At 41.7% G+C, this 16,876-nt stretch overlaps 1 protein-coding gene and 1 pseudogene across 1 annotated transcript; both read right to left on the bottom strand.

The window, feature by feature from the left end:
* Positions 1–7,689: 7,689 nt before the first annotated feature.
* Positions 7,690–9,557, bottom strand: LOC143388320 (ADP-ribosylation factor-like protein 2-binding protein pseudogene; annotated as a pseudogene).
* Positions 9,558–14,549: 4,992 nt separating this feature from the next.
* On the bottom strand, positions 14,550–15,503 carry Or52m1 (olfactory receptor family 52 subfamily M member 1). Its single transcript, XM_076844030.2, has one exon. The coding sequence runs from the start codon at positions 15,501–15,503 to the stop codon at positions 14,550–14,552; it is 954 nt and encodes a 317-aa protein (XP_076700145.2).
* Positions 15,504–16,876: the final 1,373 nt, after the last annotated feature.

Here is a 16,876-nt window from a genome sequence, read left to right as displayed (position 1 = left end):
AAAACAATGACATTCTGTACAGAACTCAAACACATCAAAGCGTAAAAGACCTGAATTGCCAAAGCAATCTTGGGCAAAAAGACTAAGTATTGTGATGCCTCTGGTATTAAACTATAGAGCCATTGTGACAGCATGATTTTTCGCACTAAAACAGACATCTAGACCAAAGGAATAGAGGACCCGGGAATAAACCACAGCCATCTGTTTTTATTAATGAACGAACCAGAAACATACATTGGAGAAGACACGCTTCAGCTCCTAGTGCTAGGAAAACTCTACTTCTACCTGTAGACTACTGAAACAGAATCTCGCCCTGTACAAAAACCAACTCAAAATGGATCAAATACCTTTAAGACAAAACCTCAACTACTTGGAGGAAAACGGGAAATGCTTTAAGATAACGAGTCTAAGATGGCAGAGCAGAGTTAGGCAGTGACTTCAACCCCTCCAGAGCCCAGAGAAGCAGTGAAGGAACAGCTGGCTGGACAGGTGGGTGAAGGAAAATGCCTCAAGATTAAATGTTGGACAGTCTTGAGTTGAAGAGAACGTGAGGTTCAGTTTTTTCTTGCAAAGCACCTCAAATTTTACTTATGGTACAAAAAGTAATGACACTAGTACAGAAACACACAGCTTATAGCTCATCCTTTGAAACCAAAAGTGAAAAGTCAGCAGATTTATTTTTTTAGTGGAAAAAAAGAAACTAAATTACACAGGGGAATTGAACTGTTTTCTTTCCAGGGATGTGACATAAGTTCTCTGGTCAGTACTAAACAATGTAGTAAACCACAGCTGACACACGACCAGTAAAGCTGTCCACAGCTGCTGCCTCATGCTGAGCTAGACCAGTGAATACCATCTTGGCAGGAGATATGATGGGAAGAAATGGCAGTCTTTACCCTAATAAACACAAACAACTGGCTTACACAGAAAGGGTTTTAAGCCAACGTGCACAAACACACCTGACATGCCATGACGCAGGGTCACTTCAGCCTATTACAGCACACAGCAGACATTCACTAGTGCTGCTGAAACGGGTGCACCAATATGAAAAGCATTTTTACCTTTTAAAGCATTAATGACAAAAGCACATTGCATATAATACTTTGATCTTTAGGTGGATATCATGGAAGTTCCAAGATCATATCCAATAAGTTTGCCTGAGTATTCATCTATAAAAATATTTCCAAAAAATGCTTGAAAGACTTCTAGAAACAGTAGGACTATATCAGGACCAACAGACAGTGTTACAAGGACCGTGTATGTTAAGACTAGGAGTTGACTTTCACACATACCTTTTAGGTAAAGGACATCCCTCTTGGTGGACCTCACAGCCAGACAAGCTGTGATCAGGAGACACAGAAATAGCAGGACAGGCAGCTGGCTCCAGTAGCTCCCTAGATAAATGCTCCCAAACAAAAACACCATTGAGGGTGAAGGACTGAAACTATGACCCATGTTTTTTATAAAAAAAAAAGTCTGCACAAAGGACTCATGCAAAGTCTGCTGGGAAGAGGAGGGTTCATGGTTGTGGTTATGTGCCGCAGTCTGGCTGGGCACAATTCAGGAGCCACTTGTCAAAAGAAACTAACTTTATTTTTAGAACCACACAAGCCAAACAAAACGGCTCCTCAGGAAAAAACCCTCAGAGCCCAACTGCCACCACTGGCTTCCCACAAGCCACACTCCCCCTACATTATCTTTAAGAGAATTATTAAATATAATGAAAAGGAAAGGTGAAAGTAAACAGATCTGTTAACCTCCTTTCTTGTTCATATTTTAAAACAATCCTCAACAGCTGTTTACCCAATTTAAATTAAACCATTTAAATCACATGAATAAAAAAAATTATCTGGATCCATTTTTTCATGAGCGCTCATCATATATGACATATGGACATACGTACATTCAAACACAAAACAAGTGTGCACACATAATACATACGACACATAACATAATAGTAAAGGCCTTATAACTTTTTACAGGTGAAATCTCCATTGCAATGTTTAAAAACTCCAGTCAAAAAAATAAAACTGATCAGCAAAACATTAACCTAGGTCTGTATGAGCTCAAAAAAACAAAATATGGGAAAGGGCAATAATAAAACAGATATTGAAAAAAGCATTCTGGTTCTGTCGCAGATGTAAGAATAACCAAACTGGAGTTCTGGATATCGCATCTTTTTGGTCTGTAGAAATCACTTTAGTTAATCTGTCTGGAATCCAAATCGGCTGTTGTTCTCCCTGTGGAAACACATAAACAGACCCCCGACTCCAGACGATTACTGGGTCAGGACCTTTCCATTGTCCTGTTAGAATATCCTTCCAAAGTACCTTGGGCCTATGTACATTTTTTGGACACATATGCCTTTCCGCAGCACTGAGTCCTAATGAATCCAAATTTAAAAAGTTTAGAGTAAAAAGGGTTATTTTAAGTTTATCTTTGGGGAATATATACCCCTTCCCAATTCCTTCTTTTTGCTTTAATAAGTACATTTTAATAGTTTGAGCTCTTTCAACTATGCCTTGTCCCTGTGGATTGTAATGGGATTCCTGTTATGAGTAATGCCAAATGATGAGCAAAATTGTTTAAAAGAGGTAGAAGTATAACCAGGGGCATTATCTGTTTTTTAACTGTTTTGGAACGCCCACAGTGGCAAAATTTTGTAAGCAATGAGCTATAACATCTTTAGTTTTTTCTCCGGCATGAAGGGAGCCCATCAAAAATCCGGAAGAAGTATCAACTGTAACATGCAAATATTTCAATTTTCCAAATTCTGACAAGTGTGTGACGTCCATCTGCCAAATATGGTTAGGTATCAATCCTCTAGGATTGATTCCAAGATTAACTTGTGGTAAAAAGGTCACACAATTTTGACATTGTTCTATTATGTATGGCTTATTCCTTAGTTATTTTAAAACACTTTTGTAAAGTACTAGCATTGACATGGAACCTTCTATGAAAATTTGTAGCTTCTTCTAGTATAGAGAAAATGTCATGTGTAGTTTTATCTGCTAAATCATTGCCCAAACTAAGGGCTCCAGGCAATCCTGTATGTGCTCTGATATGTCCTATAAAGAATGGATCTTTTCTGTCCCAGAGTAGACTTTGTATAGTGGAAAGCAAAGAGAAAACAGTAGAGGAAGGGGAAATCCTACCAGCATCTTCAAGGGATACTATAGCATTAACTATATACTGACTATCGGAAAATAAATTAAATACGGAATCTTTAAACATCACAAAAACCTGTAATACTGCCTTAAGCTCTACCTTTTGAGCTGATTGTTTGGGTACTAAAAAATGTAAAAGTTTGATCAGGTGTAACTATTGCTGCTGTACTATTATTTGATCCATCAGTGAATATATTTGGAGCATTCCCGATAGGTGTTTTTCTTGTCATTTTTGGAAAAATTACAGGATGCGATGACCAAATAAAGGATTAGATGGTAAGTGATAATCAAATGAAACATTAGATTTGCACATGATTATTGCCAAAGTATTTAACTCATTAGCTAACTCATCAATTTGATCCATAGTATATGGAGTAATAACTTTATTGGGAGAAATTCCAAACACTCCCTTTGCTGCTTTTATTCCTTTGAGTATTAATGTCCTACAGCCTCAGGATACCTAGTAAGAATAGTGTTAGGAGAATAAGATAAGTGTATCCATAATAATGGACCTTCTTGCCAAAATACTCCTGTAGGAATATTTTTTGTTGGTAGGTTTGCCTTTATTATTTATTGTACTATCAATTCTGTCCAAATGCGTATTTTCCATATGTTTCAATGATTTTTAATGCCTTTCTTGCTTCAGGTGTTAACATTCGGGGTGAATTTGGATCTGATGGACTTTTTAGGATATCAAATAAAGGTCCCAACTCTCCTGTTGGTATACCTAGATAAGGCCTTATCCAATTTATGTCTCCTAATAACTTTTTTTTTAAAGAGAGGAGAGAGAGAACTTTCTAATATATTTTAGTTTTTGGTGGACACAACATCTTTGTATGTGGTGCTGAGGATCGAACCTGGGCCGCACGCGTGCCAGGCGAGCGTGCTACCGCTTGAGCCATATCCCCAGCCCCCCTAATAACTTTTGAAACTCATTAAGTGATTTGAGTTGATCTACTCGTATTTGAATTTTTGGTGGACGGACCATGGTTGAGGATAACAGAACTCCTAAATAATTGGAAAACTTAATTGTACTTTATCTATTGCTATCTCTAGATTATAATTTTTTAATAAGTTTGTAAGTGTGGCATAACACTCCAGCAATGTGTTCTTAGCTTTGTGTGCTAATAGTACATCATCCATATAGTAAAATGTTTGTAGTTCAGGATTTTGACTTCTAAGTGGCTGGATTGCTTTGTTAACATAAATTTGACACATAGTTGGCTGTTAGCCATCCCTTGAGGGAGTACTTTCCATTCATATCTCTGATCAGGACCTTCATGATTCAGTGCAGGGATAGTAAATGCAAAACGTGAACTATCCTCAGGATGAATTGGAATTGAAAAAACAATCTTTATCTAACTAAAACATACCAAGTTTTTGGCAAAGCAGACAATTGAGGAATCCCCGATTGAGCAGGTCCCATAATAACCATCTCATTATTAATGGCTCTTAAATCTGGTAAATGGAGATTATTGCAAGATTTCTTTTTGACAAAAATGGGAGTATAATGGGGAGATACAGAAGGTTGTATATGTCCTTCTACTAATTGTTGTTTGACCAGATCATGGGCTGCTTGTATCTTTTCTTTAGTCGGGGGCCACTGAGGAACCCATACTGGTCTTTCTGATTTCCAAGTAATTTTTATTGTCTCAGTGGCCCTTTCTGAAAATCCAACCCATGTCTGTCTGTTCCTTGATCTATTTGTATTGGTGCTGCTATACCTTGTTTTCGTTTTTCTAATCTTTTTCCTTTCCTAAAACCTTGTCTAGTCATAATAGTGGGTGCATTTTGGTTGATGTTATTTGTTAATGTCAAACCTAATTGATCTAGGACATCTCGTCCCCATAAATTTATAGGAAGATGATCCAATACATAGGGGTGTATAGTTCCTTCACATCCTTCAGGATCCTTCCAATCTAATACCATTGCACTTCTATGGGGATTAGTTGCCACTCCTAGGCCTTGAAGCGTTTGAGTGGCTTGTTGTAATGGCCAATGTTTTGGCCATTCTTGACGAGAGATGATGCTAAGGTCTGCACCTGTACCCAGTAGCACATTGAATTCATGTCCTTGAATATTTAGTTTTAGCATGGGGCGAGAATCTAAATTTAAAGACAGCATAGCCCAATCTACACCTGTGGAGCCTAATCCCTTGGAACCTCTTTCTACAGCACGACTGGAAAATTTATCACATAGGCTTGGTATTAGTAACTGTGCTATTCTATCTCCTGGTGAAATTACAGATATACCGTTTGGAGAACTGGCTATAATTTTTATTTCACCTTCATAATTGGGATCAATTACCCCAGACTTATGAGTCCTTTTAGAGTAGAAGAGCTGCGTCCCAATAATAAGCCTACTATTCCTTTGGGAAGAGGTCCTTTTACCCCTGTGGGAATGATTTGAACTCCCATCTCTGGAGTTAGTACTGCTCTGGGGGAGGCATAGATGTCCAACCTTGCGCTCCCTCTGGTTTGTCTGAGGGATCTGATGGACAATGTGTCCTGGGCACTACCCTGATGGGGTTGCTGGGTTCCTCCAGTGCTCCGTATATTTGTGGTATTGGGCCCCCTTGTCCATTTTTAGGCAATGGAGCCCGATGCCTTTCTCCACAATATCGTGGATAAACACTTGGTCTTTGTTCGTTTTTTTTGATAATGGAGTACCCTCTATGGTGGTTTGAGAACGGCATTCATTAGCCCAATGTCTCCCTCTGCAGCATCGTGGGCAAATACCCGGTATTCTACTCCTTTGATACCTAGTTTTGTTAAAACCTCCTCCGATGGGGCAATTCCTTTTAAAATGCCCTGTTTGTTCACAATTGTAGCATGTTCTTGGCTTGGCATCTAAAGCCTGTTTTACTGCAGCTGCCACAATTTGCCCTAGTTCATTAATGTCTCTGGCATCTAAAGCCTGTTTTACTGCAGTTGCCATGACTTGCTCTTGTTCATTAATGTCTCTACATAATTTAATGTGTTTAAATCTTCATGTTTCCATGGTCTAATGATATCTCTGCACCAACAATTCGCTTGGTCATAAGCCAGTTGTCAATGGCATTGTTTGTTCTGTATTACCAAGAACTCTGGTAGCTGTTTGAATAAGCCTATCTACAAATTCAGCGTAAGATTCATTAGCTCCTTGTATTATCTTAGATAATTGACCTTGTAAACCTCCATGTCCTTGTAAAGTCTTCCATGCCTTAACTGCATCTACAGCAATTTGTGAATATATACCAGGATCATATGCTGTTTTGTTTGGCTTGTGTGGTTCTAAAAATAAAGTTAGTTTCTTTTGACAAGTGGATCCTAAATTGTGCCCAGCCAGACTGCGGCATTTGGTGGCTCGAACGGGGAGTGACTGAGGGTAAGTAAACTGCTCGCCCCTGAGGGCAGGGCGAGAGGATGGGTAGCCATTTTCCTCTTTTGCTTCACTTTTGTTTTAAGTTGCCTTTCCCTGGAGATGTGTAAGATGGAAGAAAAACAGCTCGCATCTGAGGAACAGATAGGGAGAAAGGACGGATGGACATTTCAGGAGGATAGAAAGGCTATAATGATTTTCTGTTGTTCCAATTTTGTTTCACTCTGTTTCAGTTTTGTTTGGCGTTATCTTCTTGGGTTGTACTATAGTAGAAACATTCAAGTAAAAGAGAGGGTCCCTCGAACTAGTCAGAGGAAAAGATTCAAGTAAAAGATCTCTCAAGGTAGTCAGACAGAGAAAGAAAGTGTAAAGCAGGAAAAAGCCATCAGTGGGAAAGTTACAAAAGGAGACTGCTACAACACCTTTCTATCACCAGAGGGCTTAAGTGTCCAACTGACAAGGCCCCCTCCATATGCTGGGAGGCCCCCAACCCCCGCAGTTGATAGTTGGGATTCTGAGACAGGATCTCAAGTATTAACATGCCCTGTATTTGAGGTAGGAGGGCAGCGAATTTACCATACTTTAAATTTCAAAACGGTGAAGCGGCTAAAAGAGGCTGTAACAACCTATGGTCCTCAAGCACCCTTCACTGTAAGCTTGGTCGAATCCATTACCAACTTGAACATGACGCCAGCAGATTGGGCTAATATTGTCCTCCATTTAGCACAGCTTTACACATACCTGTTATGGAAGGTTGCCAATGAGGAACTTTGCAAGGAGACGGCTAGGCGAAATGCAGCAGCTGGTTATCATCAGAAATCTAGATATGTTGTTAGGAAAGGGACCTTATGAGGATCAGCAGCAACGCACACCAACATGTAGCGGGGAAGGGCCCCCAGGTGGAATGGTTGACCTGGGCCTGATGCCAGGAGCCTGACCCAAGCACCTGAGGTGACTAGTTGGGGAGGGAAAGAACACTAATACAAGACGGCATGTCGGGAGAAGTGGGTCCAAAGATCCCATCATGTTTCTGACCTGTCGATACTTAACACAAACCAAGGGCTGCAGAACAGTCTGAGATGGACTCTTCTGTCATTAGCTGTAGTCTGAGTCTGTCAGACTGACATCCAGAATGTTCCTGTTCACTGCCTGGATGTGGGACCTAGTGCCGCAGACTGTTCTGGGAAGCTGGCATAGAGGATGACTTGCACAAGGAAGTTGCCACTAAGCCACTGCTTAAGTCCAGTCCCCGGCCTTCCTTGTCTGCTCTGTAGTCCAGAAACACTTCTTTAAAAGCCAGAAAACCCGTCAACATGAGCAGCAGGTCGCATGTCACCAGTCACTTCACCTGTATGGTGCTGTAATGTAGCTGTGAAAGTCGCCATGTTAAATCCAGGAATCCGCTCCAGCAGCTGTTCTTCAATATACTTTTCCACCAGAGAAATATATTCGTTAAAAATGGGTGTGTACAACAGTTAATAACTAGAATCAACAAATGGGACTTACTCAAACTAAAAAGTTTTTTCTCAGCAAAAGAAACAATAAGAGAGGTAAATAGGGAGCCTACGTCCTGGGAACAAATCTTTACTCCTCACACTTCAGACAGAGCCCTAATATCCAGAATATACAAAGAACTAAAAAAATTAGACAATGAGATAATGAATAACCCAATCAACAAATGGGCCAAGGACCTGAACAGAAATTTCTCAGAGGACATACAATCAATCAACAAGTATATGAAAAAATGCTCACCATCTCTAGCAGTCAGAGAAATGCAAATCAAAACCACCCTAAGATACCATCTCACTCCAGTAAGATTGGCAGCCATTAGGAAGTCAAACAGCAACAAGTGCTGGCGAGGATGTGGGGAAAAGGGTACTCTTGTACATTGCTGGTGGGACTGCAAATTGGTGCGGCCAATTTGGAAAGCAGTATGGAGATTTCTTGGAAAGCTCGGAATGGAACCACCATTTGATCCAGCTATTCCCCTACTCGGTCTATTCCCTAAAGACCTAAAAAGAGCACACTATAGGGACACTGCTACATCCATGTTCATAGCAGCACAATTCACAATAGCAAGACTGTGGAACCAACCTAGATGCCCTTCAATAGACGAATGGATAAAAAAAATGTGGCATTTATACACAATGGAGTATTACTCTGCATTAAGAAATGACAAAATCATAGAATTTGGAGGGAAATGGATGGCATTAGAGCAGATTATGCTAAGTGAAGCTAGCCAATCCCTTAAAAACAAATGCCAAATGTCTTCTTTGATATAAGGAGAGTAACTAAGAACAGAGTAGGGACGAAGAGCATGAGAAGAAGATTAACATTAAACAGGGATGAGAGGTGGGAGGGAAAGGGAGAGAGAAGGGAAATTGCATGTAAATGGAAGGAGACCCTCAGGGGTATACAAAATTACATACAAGAGGAAGTGAGGGGAAAGGAGGGAAAATATAAGGGGGAGAAATGAATTACAGTAGAGGGGGTAGAGAGAGAAGAGGGGAGGGGAGGGGGGAGGGGGGATAGTAGAGGATAGGAAAGGCAGCAGAACACAACAGACTCCAGAAAGGCAATATGTAAATCAATGGTTGTGCAACTGAAGTGATTCTGCAATCTGTATATGGGGTAAAAATGGGAGTTCATATCCCACTTGAATCAAAGTGTGAAATATGATATATCAAGAACTATATAATGTTTTGAACAACCTACAATAAAAATTAACTAAAAAAAAAAAATGGGTGTGTAGATGGGTTTATTCTCCTCTGTATCTTCAAACTCCTGGTAGTACTTGGCCATGAAGTTTCTGTAATAACTGTCATCCATGAAATGTCCTCTAGATATCCAACCACAGCATCAAACTCTGCATCCGATGCAGAGAAGGACAGCACTAAGCTCTTCCTCTGGGCCTTCCATCACTACCACGCCAGCAGCCACCTGCGCGGGCAAACGGGCCTGTCGGCCTCCTATCCGGCTCACGGCCCTGGGCCCAGCCTCCGTCCTGCTCTGCGGAGCCTATACCTGCATCGAGGGCGCGCAGCCCGCCAACCGGGAGGAGGCCTCACCGCCCACCCACGGCCCAGCGCTCACCGGCAAGGCCCCGCCTCGGGCTCCTGGCCGGGGCTTCGCACCAGCTGAGCCTCCTCACCCAGCGAGGCCAGCGCAGCCACCGCCTCGGGTCCAGACGTCTGCTACCGACCTGAAGCAGAGAATAAGGACAGTTACCTCCAAATCCGGACCAGGGTGAGTGGAGCGGGAGAGGCAAGAGGGGAGGAAAATGGCATAAGCTCACTTCCTTAACAGCTGGAAAGAAGTGCAAACCAAACAAAAACAAGAAAGCAGTCGGGGAAGGAAATCAAACAACTTAACACACTGTGGACATGCCAGACATGACATCCATTTTGAGTCCAGAGCTGACCAGCTTTTTTAGGAAAAAAAAAATCAACACGGCTTATCCCCTACTTCCAGATCACAAAACTGGGACATACCACTGCAGAGGTATTCCATTCTAGAAGGAACTTCTAGAGATTTCTACTAGATGAAAACTTACTGAAACTCTTTCACCATGGACAAGGGGGAATGAGGTGGAACAAACCCAAGAGCTGGTCACTTCCAGGAAGTGCTGGCCTAACAGAGCCCTGCATAGTCTCCATGGGAACTTGGGCAGAGATGGGAGGGGATGCCCATGATTTACTGCCAAGGTCAGTGAGGGGTTATTACATCCAGGAAAAACTACCATAGTCCTTCCTTGATAAGGGGAAATTTAGAAGAGGAAGATAAATGGAATTAACTATAAGCCTTGTCTCTTAAATATCTGAGCCACAACTTTTACTACTTCTCTCCTACTACTTGGAGTTCCTTCACTCGGTTGTCAACATTGCAAATAATCTTGGCTTACCTGGAGTGACTCAGACCTTCATATCTGAGCAGGATGAACCCGTGGTAATATCATTTTGAGAATGTTATACATTATACTAATAGTGATATTGGGGCAGTGGAGTACCAGACAGTGTTCAAGTATATGACCTTTGGTACATGTTTAATAGTCTTCCCTGTGTCTACTACATAAAGGCAACCTTTCATCTTCCCCACTAATCAAGGCCAGTTGGTGCTGGTGGTATGACTCAACAGTTGGTCTGACATAGCTGTCGTCAGGATACTGTGGACTACTGTTTAACTTGTCGCTCAATGGGATCCTTGTCCTCTTGACCAGAGTGAACCACCTTTGAAAACCAGGAACTCCAAATCTGAGTCGAGGGCTTCAGGGGCAGGAAGTAAGTTTTCTAGTGGCTCATGGAGAATGAGATTGTTTCAACCCCTTTGTTCCTACTTCAAATTTGTCCAGTTGGATACCTTAGCATCATTTTGAGCATCATAACTAAATGCACATACTACAGCATCAAAGATGGTGCTAGCCTTTTGTGAAATGTTGTCTGAGCTGCTTTATCTGTTTAGAAAGTTAAACAGGCCAGCTGCTTCCAGTTGGTGAGATAATGAAATGCCATCAGTGAATTCCAACGTTGTAATCTCTATATACTATTTTGTATAGGACGTCCTACTTTCTTTATACTACAGGCAAGGGTTACAACTTGTCATAGATCAGATGTTCTTGAGGCCCCCAACAGGAGTGCTGGCCAAGGATCTGGACAATGAAGGCAAATTCACACCCTGAAAAAGTACATCTAACAAATATGAAGTACTGGCTCTAAGAGGCCCACTACAGTCAACTATAGCCTCCTGGAAGAGTAATGTATCTGGGTTTCGGCATTGATGGGTTGGACATTGAAATGTGGCAGCAGTAGCAGTCAAGTTTGGTCAGTCAGCTACTGACTGGACCCACACATGGTCTCCTACAATGTCTTGCCACTCCATACAATAACCCATTATACCAGTCCTGAGGTGACCATTGAAGGCTTACTAGTGCCTCTACTAGTTGCACTACTTCAGCTACTTTGTTTCAGTACCTCTTCTGGAAGGTGGCTTCCTACAGATGATTCAGACCCAACTCCCATCTGCCTCTATGCCCCTCTCCCAGACCTCCTAATCTAGTCTTGGAGACCCTGACCAGAGCAGAAAGATGCCACTGCCCAGAGACTTCAACTGATTCTTATCTTGGGTGCCTCATGGAAAATATACAAACAGGTATAGTAACCAAAATTCTTTCAAATTCTTCACTTTCCTGAATGCATCTGCCATTCTTCTTAGGCCAGGACTTGCCAACACTTCTGTACACAGTTCTGGCCTTTTTCTCCATCTGGCTGTGTAAAGAAGACTGTGCAAATGTTAGATGACATGAGTCATGGATACCTGCTCATGTAACTTAACCTGTTGCTCCTGTTTTTATCCTAGACAAATTACTGCAGTTTTAAAAGACTACAGGACCCATCTGACTTTATGATGTGATGGGTGAGATGAACCCAATTCATAAATGGATAGTTCTAGATACATAATTGCTTGGTGCTCCATGAACCAAATTCCAGGAGTTATTTCTCAAGACCTATGTAGTTCCATGAGCTCCATCCTTCATCTTTTCCCACCAGTAGTAACTCTAACACACGAGTCTGCCAGTTATGAAGACTTAAATATCACTACTACTTATAACCACCTAGACCTGCTAAAATATTTCTTGCTCTGGATCCATGCAAAATTTGAAGTCTGACTTCTGGCTTATGGGCCAAAGCAGAATTATTACACAACTACTGTTACCTGCAGAATTCAAAGTCTCACCAGGCCTTATTAACAGACACAAGGTTTTTTTCTTAGTGCAAACACCCTGGTATAACCCTGACCATTGGACCTATAAAATACTAAAGCAGGAGGTGCCTGAAAATTCTTAAGGTTTGCCTCACACTACCCATAGCATGCTTCACTGTGGCCTTCACTACACAAATCACCTCTTGCTGAACTCCTGCCATCAACATACCATTGATAGATCACTGTTCTATGGACTAACTTATAGTACATGGCAGGATAGTTAAAATTTTCCTGAAACAAGTGGTAATTTTTCTATCCCATAGAAAAATAGTTGTCATCCCACTTGGGATGCTTTTATTTTACTATTTTGTTGGGGAGGGCCACTTCAGGCCAGAAATCTCATGAAAATGACACAGTACAATAATTCTAACTAAATACTAGCTGACAAGAGAAATGACCACTGGATGGGGGTGTAGAACAAGAATACAGTGAGTTCTCCAACACTATTCTACCTGTACTCTAGAGTCCTTACTTCAGTGGAACTATATCATGAATATGGTATTTCTGCATATCAACTCAAACTGTTCAACAATCTTAATTTCTTGGTAATCATTTCACCCATAGTACAATGGCCTGGGTAAATGACCATGGGTAACTTTGGAGAACTAGAGTAATGACTGTGGTATGATAGGCATGGCTTTTCAAGGTCCTTCTACTTAGTGATTCAGTTTAATCTTTAATGAGTTCTAGATACAAAAAGAACAGATTCAGAAAACAAATCGAGAGATCGGTCATGCCAATGAAGTTACATTCTTGCACCTTCTGATCTTCTCTTGCACTGTTATAAACGGTAAGCAGTCTTGCTGGCCGCCCATCTTTATATTGTTCATTTCCCAGCTTAGTAATCCATTTACTAACTTCACAATCCTGGATTGAGCCTTCTTGATGTTGGCTTTTGACCTTGCCAGTTCTTAACCCCAAGAAGTTATCCATGAACTTGACAGTGCCCAAAAGACAGCACTCATGACCCCTTCATACCCCAGTTATCAATGTGCCTATGTCTGTGACTGCCTCTGCTACCATGAGTTATAATCGGCAGAGAATTGCCAGTGAACTATTTAATGGTGTTGGTACCCATGTCCGCAGACCATTCATGAAGGCAGTTGAGACTGTCATGACTTAATTCTCCAAAGCATCTTCTGTCCTTGCATAACATGTTTTAATGTATGTTACAATATGCCCCTTCCATTTCTTATAGAACAACCTAAGCATTTTTGCTTTGCCAACCACTAGCTAGCTATTGCCACTTTTTTTTCCATACCCCAGCAGTGAGTTTGTTCCATTTCCTAGGGTCCTTGCCAGGGTGATAAATCCCATGTCCCGAGAAAGTGCCGCCCAAAGTTCAATTAATTTTTTTACTTGGTCTTAACAATCTAGCCCCCTTGACTGACCCTCAAAATCCAATCCTAAGGATTATTTTCTCTTGCCAGCATGCTCATGAATTCTAAAACTGATTCCATTATATACTTATCAGCCCTCCTTATCTCCAAAAATATGCTCCTTTAACCCTGCTTATCAGGCTGGCAGCCAGGAAGGAAGATGAAAGCAACAGCAACTACTGAAGAGGATACTTTTTGTCTCACTAAAGTGTTCCCTTTTGCTAAGGAAAGTCCAAAGCATTTGAACAGTTCCCCTACCCCCCTACCCCCCCGCCCCCACTTCCCACAAGGCAGTCACTTCCTTCATTTCCCTTCATTGAGTCAATAACTTGCCACATTCTCTCATGGGTGGTGTCGCCATACCTAGTAGGCATGCAGATCAGTCTTCAGTACACTACAAATTTTATTAGAATAAGCAGTTTTGGCAGAATTCCAATTGCTAACATTAATTCAATCTTGTAGTTAAGGTGACTTTGACCCAGTTTGTAGGACTTACTTTAAAAAAAAAAAACTGAATATAAAGTATATAATAACATAAGCTTCCTAGCTCGGTATTTGTTGAAGACTTAAGTAACTTTGTATGTGGTTTATAAAGCAAGGGTCTTGTCTGTTTTACATATATAAAACACGAACAATAATACTTGATGTCAGGATACTTGGAAGAACTGCATTAGAAGTGCTGGAAAAACGTGCTTATTACTGGTGTCATTGTCATTGCTGGTTGTCTTTGTGGTTCAACTATCCTCTGATCCTGACAAATATCTTCTTAGTATTAGGCCCAACTTTTAGACTTGTAAATTAATATCTGACTTCTTGTTCACAAATGGGAAGTGGTCCTCCATATTTAAATGACGCCTCCATGAGTATGAGAGGAAAGAAGTAGCAATTATTTCACCTTAGTTCCTATCTTTAGGATTTGAAAAATCCTCTCTCGGATCTGCTTAGTCCGGACAGAATACACAATAGGATTGAGGATTGGGGGAATGAGGAGATAAAAGTTGGCCAGCAAGGTGTGGATTGGAGGAGGCACTTGGTGACCAAACCTGTGAATGAGGGAGGAGACGGCAATGGGAACATAGAAGATCAGGATGGCACTAATGTGAGAACCACATGTCCCCAGGGTTTTAAGCCTGGCCTCGGGGGTGGCCAGCCCCATCACAGCCCTGAAAATCATCACATAGGAAGCAGCAATAGCCACAGAGTCCAAGATCAATACCAGAAAACCAATGGTCAGTCCATAGACATTGTTGATTCTGCTGTCACCACATGCCAAGGTGACCACAGCCATGTGTTCACAGTAGGAGTGGGAGATGATATGAGTTTTGTAAAGAGGTAGCCGCAGGCGGATCATCAAAGGTAGAGGTCCGATGTAAAGAACTCCTCGGAGGAGAGCAGCCAGCCCCAAACGACCCACCACTGAGTGGGTGAGCACTGTAGTATGACGTAGTGGGTTGCAGATGGCTACATAGCGATCAAAAGCCATGGCAAGGAAGATGCCTGACTCAACAGTGGCAAAGCAGTGAATAAGGAACATCTGGCTCAAGCAGGCATCCAGGCCAATGTTGCCAGCACCAAACCAGAAGATTCCCAGAAGCTTGGGTATAGTAGAAGTGGACAGAACCAGGTCAATAATAGCCAGCATGCACAAGAAGAAGTACATGGGCTGATGCAGGCTACGTTCTACCCTTACCACGGCCAGGATGGTGATGTTCCCCACCACAGCCACCAGGTACATGGAGCCAAAGGGGATCGAGAGCCAGACTTGCAGGGACTCCAGTCCTGGTATGCCCAGGAGCTGGAAGGAGCTAGGCACTGAGCAGACATTATGAAAGGTGAGCATGGCTATTCATAAACGAGTCTTCTCATTTGTGCCCTAAAATGCAGCAGGACATTTTCCCCTGGAAGAAAAAGATGAGTTTTCTTAGGTCATGTAGCCAAAAAAAAAATCAACTAGATAAAACTGTAAACAGTAAGTTTAAGAAACCAAAGTATCCTACACTCACAAATTCCTTTTGCACTAAAATGAATTTAACTCAAATATTTGAAATGCATATTTTGTAGTATGACCCTCAAGGAATGATCTCGTGTCAATAAGTTGACCTAAGATAATATGTACCCATTTGTTATCTCTGTAGGGATGCTCTGAGGGGGCTATTGGGATCTAATATGCTATGAAGTGACAGCGCCTTAAACATACTGAAGCTGAGATACAGGTCAACATAGACTCCACGGTGAACTATACAGGGAAAAGTTTGTCGTCTTATATTGGCCTTGTTAAGGATAAAAAATACTATCTGTGCCTTATGTTAAAGGGACTGGAATGCAGATAAGGAGCACATAAGCTTTGTCTACATCTTAAGGCTAGAGAGTAATCCATCTAATTCCCAAGCCATACTGACAGCACAATACTCGGTCTGACTTGGGAATTTTCCAAGGAACTGGCACCTTGGAAAACAGGATAATATACTCAAGTTCCCAGGGCATATTATCCTATTATAAAACACAACTAACCTCACTTCACAACAAACTTGAAAAGCTGTAGCCCAGAGACATTGTCCTGAAGACTGCATGCAGTGTCTGACAGTCATCTAAGCATCAGTTCTTCAGTTGGGGGTCACATACAGAACCAAGACTCTCTAGTAAACACCAGAGAACTTTGAGCTGCATACCACCAAGGACCCCTCTTGACCCCTGATTGATACCTCCAGAAGTTGACATTTACGGGATATATCAGATTCCCCTGTCCTCTTATTTCCAAGTAAGCCCAGAGAATGTGAGATACCAGCAGGAGGTAAAAGTACTGTAAGCCTGACTTCTAATTTATTTCCCAATTCCCTTCTCACCAGGCATGTTCAGCAGCATCTTCTACCAAAGGTGCCAGCTCCTGAAAAGTGACCTTCCCTGTGTTCTGGTAACTACACCTTCCCTTACCTGTTAGGGCTGGGTTAGGTAACACTGCTAGTCCTGGTGCTCCACCATCCTGTCAGTTTCCTCCATACCACCTGTCTGCAGATGGTTCTTTCAGTTGTCCCCATAACCCTGTCACGAGTTCTCATGGGTACAGACCAGATCCTAACAGTACACAATCTTCTATGCAGTATTGTCTCCCCAAGCAGGTTGCTGCCTTAGCAGGACACAGAATCTAAAGTTAGACAAGTCAGGACTTTCTTAAAGAACCATATTCCTATGGAAATGAAAGGCTAGATAAAAATT

The sequence above is a fragment of the Callospermophilus lateralis genome, chromosome 2, assembly GCF_048772815.1.
Source record: "Callospermophilus lateralis isolate mCalLat2 chromosome 2, mCalLat2.hap1, whole genome shotgun sequence".
NCBI classification, from domain to species: domain Eukaryota; kingdom Metazoa; phylum Chordata; class Mammalia; order Rodentia; family Sciuridae; genus Callospermophilus; species Callospermophilus lateralis.
Note: the sequence above shows the minus strand (reverse complement) of the source record. Positions and strands in the feature narration are given on the sequence as shown.

What these genes read in the sequence shown, in the direction of transcription:
- Or52m1 (XM_076844030.2), bottom strand. Translation starts at nt 15,503, where the DNA reads ATGCTCACCTTTCATAATGTCTGCTCAGTGCCTAGCTCCTTCCAGCTC.